Source organism: Echinops telfairi, unplaced genomic scaffold, assembly GCF_000313985.2.
Source record: "Echinops telfairi isolate 266 unplaced genomic scaffold, ASM31398v2 ScPeMD7_7475;HRSCAF=8513, whole genome shotgun sequence".
Lineage (NCBI taxonomy): Eukaryota > Metazoa > Chordata > Mammalia > Afrosoricida > Tenrecidae > Echinops > Echinops telfairi.
Window position 1 is genome coordinate 30,854,556 of NW_022111379.1, and position 10,808 is coordinate 30,865,363.

General features: G+C 52.6%; 1 protein-coding gene across 1 annotated transcript; it reads right to left on the reverse strand.

The window, feature by feature from the left end:
• Positions 1-836: 836 nt before the first annotated feature.
• On the reverse strand, positions 837-10,741 carry TMED3 (transmembrane p24 trafficking protein 3). The gene is made up of 3 exons (XM_004699723.4): positions 10,560-10,741; positions 7,553-7,801; positions 837-1,593 (listed from the first exon to the last, which is right to left on the reverse strand). The coding sequence occupies exons 1-3, from the start codon at positions 10,719-10,721 to the stop codon at positions 1,357-1,359; spliced, it is 648 nt and encodes a 215-aa protein (XP_004699780.2). The 5' UTR covers positions 10,722-10,741; the 3' UTR covers positions 837-1,356.
• Between the last annotated feature and the right edge of the window lie 67 nt (positions 10,742-10,808).

Below are 10,808 nucleotides of genomic sequence, written 5' to 3' on the forward strand. Positions count from 1 at the left end.
GGCAAATATTTCCCTCCCTGCTCTATGCATTGCAAGAAGCCCTGGGAGCACCGTGGTTCAGTGCTGGGCCGCTCAAGGCGAATTTGGTGGTTGGAATCCAACAGCTGCTCTTTGGGAGAAAGGAGGGTGGGGCAATTCTCTTCTGACCTAGGAGGCCACTCCGTGATGGACATGACTGTGTCTGAGTCTGGGTTTTGTTTCATTTTGTTGGTTCTACACATCCCAGCATTCCACACACAGGCCTGAGGCATCTATTTTACTCTCTTTATACATAGCTGCGGTAGTTACATAATCTAGTGTCAACTTGAAGAGGGCTGGAGTCTAGCCTGTCGATCAGGTTGCAGCTTGATGACCTCATCTGGAGATGTCACAGAGATAAACAGCTCACCGGAAGCCAGATACACACAGACTTCCTGCGTTGCTTCCTGCTGACAAGACACATGGATCTATGCTAGAGTCCTGGAGCTGGAGGAGCCACGTGGAAACCCTGCCAGCGTTGAGATGTTTCCACTGCCACTGGATCCACAAGACTTTCCACCCACTGGCCTGTGATCTTCCTGCATTTGGCATCATTGCATGTGTTGTATAAGTCTAAAGAGGAATTTATAGATTGGTATTGGACACATGGGCTAATATTGGACTTGTAGCCTTGATCTGGACTGGGCTGGGATGTTTTCTCAATTATCGATGGCTCCTGTATATAAAGTTCTTTCTTAGACACATATGTGTGTCTCTGAATTTGTTTCTCTATTCAACCCAGACTGAGACAACATCCATGCTCCTCATTAATTGCAAACTTCTCGATGGCAAAGATATAAAGGCACATGTCTCCCAGGCGCTTTCACACATGGTCTTTATTAACCAGAGGCCACCTCCATGGAGAGACACAGCTAACAGAGGACACCAGTCTCCATGCTGCCCCGCTTACACGGCTGACCCCAGGGCTCACCTGACGTGGGAGGACCTGATGTTTCAGAGACAGAGAGCCACGTGAAAAGAAAGGCCAGCATGGGGTGGGACACACCAGTCCAATGACCCAAGGACCCATAGCCAGCCCACTGCATTGTGGGGAGAGGCCTGGGCACAATAGGGGGGGGGGCCTGTCTGCCCTCCCACCGTGGCCAGTCCCCAGCTTGACTGTAAATGTTCCCTCACACGTTACACTGCAATCCGATGCCTTCCTTCCAACTCCAGGGCACTGTGATTTAGTAGCTGGGTGGCAAGGAGTAAGTATCTGCATGGATGTCAAGGGCCACCACACAGCCCATCCCCCTGCGCCCCCCTACTCCAAAGGCAGACCTGCTGGCCCAGCTGGCCCACCTCGGGGTACAGGGGCACTGAAGCAGGACACCCGGGCTAGGAGTGGGTCCCCCGGCTCATGGGCTGTTTTTCTGTGAAGAAACTTTTCAGCAGCAGCAGCTGGCTGACGCTGACCACGAACAGGGCAACCGTCTCCCCCATAGACCAGTAGGAGACTCGGCTGTTCAGGTCTTCAGCCCGAGCCCGGTCCTGGGCCTCCCGGAGTCGATAGTGGGTCTGGGAGTCAATGATGGTCTTCAGGGCCTCGTGGATGGTCACGCAGGCGGACTCCATCTGGGCAGGAAGAGAGAAGCAGCAGGATGAAGAGGGGAAGCAGCATCGACAGTGCAGGGGCGCTCCTGAGTGCCGACAGCCCCCCCTCAGCTGAGAGCCACCCCAGAGGTGGCTACAGCTACAGCCACAAACCAGCTACTGAATTCTGCGCACAGCTTGAATGCGCAGCTGAGAAGGTCCTCCCCCAGAGCTCCAGACAACAGACTCGCCGGGCCAACACCCTGGTTTCAGCCTCGGGCACAGAACCCAGCCGAAGCTGCCTGGACTTCTCACTTGCACAGCTTTGAAGTAAGAAAGAGGTGTTGTTTCAAGCACTAAACTTTGGATAGGTTACTCAGCGACTGAAAATGAATCCAGTATGGCTGTGGAACAAGAGTTCCTACATATCCACCCCAACGGTGGGTTCTCCGGCTAGAAGAGTTCATCAAGCACTGTTAGGCACTTGCTTCAATGGAGCCTTGATGGCACAATGGTTAGGAGCTCGGCTGCTCATCAAAAGGTTGGCAGTTCAAACCCACCTAGTGGCTCCTCAGGACAAAGACATGCCATCTGTTTCTGGAGAGATTACATCCAGGAAAACCCTGGACCGTGTTTTCCACTCTGTCACACAGAGCTGCTGTGAGCCAACATGAACCAGAAAGCAATGGACAATGGGCCCTTGCTTCAGTTCCCAGACTCCAAAAGTGAACTATTTGTAATGTGCAGCACCAGGCCAAGAGTCTTAGAGAAGACTGAACGACTGTGTGGCCCCTCTGATGACTCAAATCTCACTCAAATCCCCGTTTCTCTAACAAACTGAATTGTTTCCAGAAGGCAGTGCCCTTATTTGCCACGCTGGGTATACTCTTTACTCTGGGCCATTCTAATAGCTAAACTCACTGCCATCGAGCCAATGCTGACTCACAGAGACCTTACAGGACAGCATTTCTTAGACTGTAGATCTCTATGAGAGTAGAAAGCCCCATCTGCCTCCTTTGGAGGGGCTGGTGGCTTCAAACTACTGACCTTGTGGTCAGCAGCCCAACGTGTAACCACTATGCCACCGGGGCTCCACAAAAGCTAAGCTAGATAATATATATAGAAAGAGACGAACATTTTCCTTCAGCCTCCCAGCTCACCAGGCAGTGTGTTCTGTTAGTCTGGTGACTGGTCTACCTCCCAGGTCTATCAACTTGGGTTCATCTGTCCACACTGTCTAGCTCTGTCTTTCTGGTCCATGGAGAAGAAGTGGCGAAATGTCACATCAAATATGTATGTATGAGTGTACACATGTATATGCACACAAGGATTCATGAATATATGTACATGTATGCATATTTATTTAAACACACACATATATGCAAACCCCTTGTCACGGAGTCAATTCTGACTCATGGTAACACCCGTGTTACACAGATCTGCTCCAGAAGGCTGTCCAGGCTGTAATATTTACACACATAGGTTACCAGGCCTTTCTTCCACAGTGCCCCTGGGGGAATTCAGACCAACCTTTAGGTTATCAGTCATGTAGAAACTGCGGGAGCCACTTAAGAACAATATAGCTGAGGGGGATGCCAAGAATTCATGGCAAAAATAAAATTAAGTGAAAAAATTTTCCAACAAACTTGTTGAAGCCCCTTTTGATTACACACACACACAAATACAGGCACACACATATGTCCCCCCTGCCTACACACACACACATTTTCGCTGCATCAACTCAGAGATGTCTTCTTCAACACCAGGCAAGGCTACAATTCCACTCTTGAGATTCTCTTCCGTCACCAGTTCAGAAGCTCAACGTGTACACAGGACTTACTTGAACAGGGTGCACCTTGGGTTCGGGGCCCTGCCCCAGAATGCAGCAGCAGCAAGGAGACGTTGGCATCTCTAGCCTTCTGCCAGGATCCAGGCTCAGTGAAGAGCAGAGCAGGAGAGAGGGTGGGCCGGAGGGAAGAAGAGAAGTGCAGGGAGGGCACACAGGTCACGGGTGCAGAAACCCCCAGGCAGAGTGTGCAGGAGTCAGCAGGACCAGGAGAGAGACTCGCTCTACAGACCTTGCTCAGACAGTTCAGGCCAGAGTCCGGCTCTGGGATTCAGGGAAGGCGATTCTAGTGCCTTTCGGGATGCAATCTTAGCTCAGCGACAGGGAAGGAGGCCAGTGACAGAATAGTTGGTGACCTATGGCTTCCTTGGGCTCTAAACCCAGTGAACCTGCATGAACCCAAGAGGCACGGAGCAACACACCACTCAGAGTCACAGATACCGAAAGGCCTCCTCTTCCCACCCACTGGGATCTTCTTGGCACTTTTGAAAGAAGACTTCTCGGCCTGTGACCACAAACTGACTCGTTGGGAAACTCCTCTTGCTGGTTTCCGGCCAGGCAGGAAGCCAGCAGAAGCCCTCTGCCGCAGAGTCCTGCTTCTCCAGGGCGTGTGGGTCACTAGCTCTCCTGCTTTGTGACCTTCACTCCTCCTCACACCAGCCTCCGCTGCCTTCCAGCACGCTGGAGCTTCACAGGACGCTGGGCCAACCAGACAGTCTCTAGAGATGGCCATTCCTCCTCCATTCTTGCTCTGACATCCCAGCCTGCCTCCTTCGCCCACGGGGGTGCAGGATGTGGGGCTGAAAACCCTTTGGAACTGGGTCAATTCTGACTCCCGGTGAGCCTGTGTGTGTCCGAGAACTGTCAGCACAGGGTTCACAATGGCTGGATTTGCAGAAGCAGGTGGCCAGGCCTTCTAGGGTGGCACTAGGTAAGACTAGTGTGGCTTGGAAAAAGGAAGCCTACTTGCCCTCATTTCTCTCTGAAAGAACCAATAGGGCCAATACCCTGATTCAGACAGACAATATTTGACTGCTGTTTAAAGCATCTCCATTTGGGGCCCTTTGTTCGGTAGCTGGGGGCACAAGGGCGGCCTCCGGTCACATTTCCCCCTGTAGACTGGAAGTCTGCCACAAGCCTTCCCTGATCCTCCTGGAAGAACCCCTCAGCCCTCATCCAAGAATCTCACCCCTAAATCGCATGCCAATCCCAGAGTTCAGTGGGGGAACTGGCTATGGGTGGTAGCTCATGCCACCATGGGAAGCCCTCATGCCAGGGGCAAGCCAGGCATCCCCGCTCCCACCAGCTGGCACTGATGCAGGATGGTGACTGCTCACCACAGGCAGACAGACCCCAGAGGTCCAGAATTGGAGGCAGCACTTCTGCTTAGGCCCCAGACAGAGAGATGAAAGAAGTGGCTCCCAGATGCAGGAGAGGGGGATGTAAGCAAGCTAAGGCTTCGGAAAGAACGCGTTCTCAGCACCCGCTCTGGAAGCCTTTCGCCCCGTTTGTTTTCCATGCCTTAAAGAGAGAAGCCCTTTGGATCAGTTTTGGGGGCTTACAAAATCTTCCTAACAGAGCCATCCCACCAGTGGCCAGCAGAACCCTCTAGAGCCAGGGTTGCGAAAGAGCTCACATTCGATCCCCACCCCAGGTTGGACCTTCTCATGGCAGCCATGCTGCCACAAGCTCCAACCCAGTGCTTCCCAGTGGAATGTCCCATGTCTGCCTGGTCACCAAGCCGCCTGGGCTCCTGGTGAACTTAAAATGCTACTCGTGTAAATGGGGGAGTCTATTTTTCGTCTCACGCCATCCTTTGAATTTAGACAACTTTAAGTAGAGAAAAAGCTGCATCAGCCGCTAACCTAGCAGCTGTCCATTAGAATCTACCCAGTGGTTCAGCAGCAGCAAGGCCTGGTGCACTGCTTCCATCAACTGCGGTCGTGAGGGGCCGCCAAGTCGATTTCCGCTCATAGCAACCCTATAGGTCAGAATCAAACTGCTCCATGGGGTTTCCCAGGCTGTGAGGTGACGACGGAGAGACATCGGCTCATGGACTTAGAGCATGCTATCAAGAAACCAGTCCCTGGAAACGGACCTCGTGCTTGGGCAAGTTAAGGATCAGCGAGGAAGAGGAGGGCCCTCAGGGAAACGGATTGACACAATCGTTGCAGCAACAGGCTCCCACATAACAACCGGGGGGGCGATGCAGGACTGGGCAGTGTTTCACTCTGCTGGGGAAAATGTCACCCTGGGTCTCAGCTGACTCCACAGTAACTAAGGACAACGACATTTTTTACTAGGGGAGATGGCTAAACTTCCTCCCATGGAGCCGATGGGGGTTCTGATGGGCCAACCTTTCTGGGGTCTGCCAAGGGCTTAACTGTGGTACCACCAGGACTGCTTCTGGGAAGGCTGTAACCAAGAAACTCTCGGGGAGCCCAGCTGGGCTCGGTAGCACATGCGATCACCATCGTGTGGGGAGGCCCCCCAGCAGCGAGCAGCACCACCACGCACAGAATGGCCAGTGCAGCCCTCCCCCGCTCTGCTCTATGGCCTTCACTGACCCTCGGGGGAGGGGCAGCCTGGGCAGAGACACTAATGTGCTCAAAGTTGCCCAGGAAAGGAAGCAGGTGACACGAGCACAAGCCCGAAAGCAATGGCCTCATTGCAGACTGACTTGTAGTGCTAGGTGGCCATTCCTGTCTTGCAGGTTCCCCTGGGCCCAGGCCCTCTGTCATCTGACAAATATTTACTGAGTTCCTGTCCTGTGCCATGCCTCCTGCACTGGGGCACAAAGAGAAAGAATCTAGTCCTAGCTTTCGGGGAAAGGTGCCCTCGTGCCACTGTGGGTTAGGTACTAGGCTGCTAACCACAAGGTCTGTGGTTCAAGCCCACTAGCCACTCCAAGGGAGAAAGATGAGGCTATCTGCTCCCAAAAGGTTTACACTCTCAGAGACTCAAAGGAGCCATTCTAATCTGCCCTGGCGGGACACTGTCAGAATCAAGTCCGTGTTGTCGTTGTTGTAAGGTGCCATTAAGTCGGTTCTGACCATAGCGCCGTTATGCACAAGAGAACCAAACACTCCAGGCCCGCACCATCCTCACAGTTGTTCCTGTGCCTGAGCCTGTTGTTGCAGCCAGAGCGATCCATCTCATGGAAGGCCTTCGTCCTTCTTCACTGCCCCTCCACTTTCCCAAACATGTTCTTCTCCAGGAACTGGAATAGCAGTGACAGAGCAGCCAGCGTCACAGCAAGACAGAAGCCACCATGGTACGTCAAGCTTGACCCTCCTGCAGGAGGGCAGGCTGCTGAAGGCAGCTAGCATTAGATTCTACGCAACCTGGAGGTTCAGAGGGGAGAGAGAGTCAGCCTTCAGATAGCTCATGGTTTCTCTCACAGAATGGGGAATTGTGACTGCTCAGCCAGGACTCTTATCTGGCCCCAACCCCCTCGCATCAACCTGGCCTCATGATCAGTTCTCCACAGTAAGACCTAAGCAGACCTGAGGGCCAAGACAGCTAGGAAGCAGGTGGGCTTTCCCTTTGCCGCCTTTATTTGGGGGCTACAAGCAGAGGACCCTGGAGTCCTAAGAGATGGCAGAGCCACCCACACAACACACACGCTTCGGTTTCTAAATCAGGCCACAGAGGAAAAGCCACCTGCCACGCTTCTCTTGCTTATTTTACAGAGAAAAAAAAACCCAGACCGCAAACACTCCTATTGTTTCAAGCCATTGGAACCAGGGCTTCTTAGTTACAGCAGCTTCTGGTAACTTTCCCTGACAGTACACCACTGTCATGCCAGGGCGACCTTGGTCTTCATGATGCAGACACACCACAGGAAAGCAGAGATCCAGGACAGAGGTGCGCACGCAGCAGTGCTGTGTAAGGGCTGGAGAGAGGGAGAAGACTAGCAGAGGAAAGCCCCACGGGATCCAGTTCAAGAACGAGGAGAGGAGACCAGAAGGAGGGCAGTGTCCTCCAGGACTGCGCATGAAAACAGGCGAGGTCCACACCAGGATCTCCAGGCAGGAGGTGGCTGGACGGCGACTCTGCTCATCCCTGAGACCCAGACCGGAGGAGGAGGAACCAGCTGGGAACCAGAGGCTCAGCCAGGTCGGCAGAGAGCTGGCCCAGGCCATGTCCACTCACCTGCGTGAGAGCTGTCACCCGGTTCCCCATGTCTGGGAGAATGGGTGCCTCGTCACCCACTTGGAAATCAAAATAGACAGTCTTGTGGGAGAAGGTGGAGAACTCGTTGCTGAAGCAGAACTGGTACACGCCCTTGACCTCCGCCCGGTGTGTGAAGCTGTCGTACTGCTTCTTGGTTTCCCTGTAGATGGTGTTCCCTAAGGGGTCTTCCATGTAACAGTCAACATCATAGTGGCCGCCGGTGATGACCTGACAAGCACAAAAGGGTCGCTGCTATCAGAGGGACAGCCGCCACTCACTAAATGACAACCTTGTAAAAAGGTTCCCTGACCAATCTTCACTACCTGGGACCACTGATGCGATTATGGAAGGGGAAACTGACACTGAGACACGTTAAGTAAACCGGTCACTAGATGCCTTTGCTTCTCAGCTTTTGCTCAATAGCCAACATCAGTCATGGGGACAGGTTGCTTCATTAGAGCAATGCCACTCATTAGCTCTGGGACCCTGGGCAAGCTCCTTTACTCCATGAGGAAGTGTACCTTCATCTATCAATTGGTAATAGTAAGAATACCTCACTTACAGGGTTGTAAAAATCCAAGTCCTCAGCACACCAGAGAAAGTAATTGTGCAGGGTGGTTAAGAGCTCAGCTGCTACCCGCAGGTCAGCGGTTCAAACCCACCAGCTGCTGTGCCAGAAAAAAGATGTGGCAGTCTGCTCTGGTAAAGACTGTTGTTGTTAGGTGCCATCGAGTCGGCTCCGACCCATAGCGACCCTATGCACAACAGAACGTGACACCGTGCGATCCCGCACCACCCTCCCAACTGTTCCTCTGCCGGAGCCCAGTGAGGCAACTACTGTGTCAATCCCTCTTGTCCAGGGCCTCCCTCCTTTCACCACCCGTCCACTTTATTAGACATGAGCTACTTCTCCAGGGACTGACATTATAGTGCCAAAGTAGATTAAGGTGAAGTCTTGCCATCCTTGTGTCTCAGGAGCATTCTAGCCTTACTTCTTCCAATACAGATGGGTTTGGCCTTTAGCGGTCCATGGTACTTTCAGCATTCTTCTCCAGCGCCACAGTGCGAATGCATGCATTCTTCTACAGTCTTCCTGATTCATTATCCACCCTTCATATGCATATGATGCAATGCAGAATGCCGTGGCTTGGGTCAGGTGCACCTTAACCCTATAACGCTGAGCGTGATGTTTTCATACCACTTAATTAAATGTATATATTAATATATATATATAGATAACTATGAAAGTAAAGAATAAAAACAAAAAATTTTTCCTGAAATTAACAATTCAGGTGTTATAGGGTTAATCACAAAGTAACTTCCTTGCTCTTTGATATTCTAAAGAGATCGTGTACAGCAGATTTGCCCAACGCTACATATCTTTTGATCTCCTGACCACTGCTTCCCTGAGCACTGATTGTAAATCCAAGTAAGACAAAATCCTTGACAACGTCAGCCTTTTCTCCATGTATCATTATGTTACCTATTGGTTCAGTTGTGAGGTTTTTTGGGTTTTTTTTTTTTAATTGAGTTGCCAGCTATACTGAAGATCTTTGATCTTCATCAGCAAGTGCTTCTTGTACTCTCACTTTCAGTAAGCAAGGTTGTGTCATTTGTGTATTGCCGGTTGTTAATAAGCCTTCCTCTAATCCTGATGCCATATTCTTTTTCATATAATCCAGTTTCTCTGATGATTTGCTCAGCATACAGATTGAATAAGTATGGTGATAGGATAGAAGCCCAACTCACACCTTTCCTAATTTTAAACCATGCAGTATTTCCTTGTTCTGTTCACACAACTGCCTCTTGATCCATGTACAGGTTCCCTATGAGCACTATGAAGTGTTCTGGAATTCCCATTCTTCTCAAGGCTAGCCACCATTTATTATAGCCCACACCGTCTAATGCCTTGGCATAGTCAATGAAACTCAAGTAAACAGCTTTCTGGTATTCTCTGCTTTGAGCCAAGATCCATCTGACATCAGCAGTGATATGTCTTATCCCATATGCTCTTCTAAATCCAGCCTGAACTTCTGGAAGTTTCCTTTCAGTGTACTGCTGCGTGGTAAAGATTACAGCCTTGTGCGGCAATTCTACTCTGTCCTATGGGGTCGCTGGGAATTGGGATCACTGGATGGCAAGGAGCTTGGTTTGGGTGTGGGTATAGGCTTGTGGGGGTGTTCAGTGAGCTATCCCATTGAAGTGCGCAGTGCAGTGCCCAGCAATATAGCAAATGTCAGACAATTACTGCGCGGCCATCAGACTGAATTCAGAGGCTGTCGGTGGACAAGCCACTTTGACTCCTCTCTCCCAGTTAGGGGCAGGAGCTGCGGAGGATGCCCGCACAATTCTCAACCCTACAACTGTTGGCTGAACGTTTGAGGCCAATCCCTCACCCAAGATATATTCTCTGCAACGGTGAGCCAGAGATCTCTCAAAGAGACTGTGAACAGAGGAGCGGAGCACTTCTCTGAGCCATAGGACTGCAGCCAGTCTTGTAGCCATCGCCCCGGTGGCTCCCAGTAAACCAAGCTGCCAGGCTCAGGGGCAGCAGGGGACCCTCCCCAAAGTTCCCATTCTCCGCCCTGCTCAGCTCACCTGGCTCCCACTTGAAACGTTTGGGAGGGTAAAAACCAACCAATCGTGAGCCCACATCCTGTCGCTGTCATCTTGCAGTACCCATATGGACAAGGCAGGCCACCAGACCTACCTCGGCTGGAGAGTCCTGGTCTAAGTGGTCCGTATGCCAGTTTTAGGCGAGGAAGGGGCCTGACAGAGGTCATTCTAGCCAATTCCCCAGGATGCAGGGCTTGCTGGGGCCATCCCGTCGCGGGCACCTGGCCAGTCTCGGACGGACCCAAAGTTTCCTCCTCCCCGGGATCTCCACTCCTTCCGCCGCGGTGGCTAACGCAGAAGGGGCGCGCCGGGGCCCGGGCGAGACCCCGAGGGGGGCGGCGGAGGGGCGCTGCGAGCGCCCGGGCCTCACCTGGTAGTCCAGGGAGAACTTCACGCCCTGCTCCACCTCCTCGTGGAAGCACTGCTTGGCGCTGTCCGGCAGCTCGAAGGTGAGCTCGGCTCCCCGCGGCCGCCCGGCCCGCAGCAGCAGCAGCAGCAGGAGCAGCAGGAGCAGCGGGGCGCCACGGCCCATGGTGCGAGCGTCCGTCCGGGGCCGCAGGCCGAGGGAGCTTGGGCGCGGTGCCCCTCCCGGGTCGGCTGAATCGGCGGAGGCCGGCCC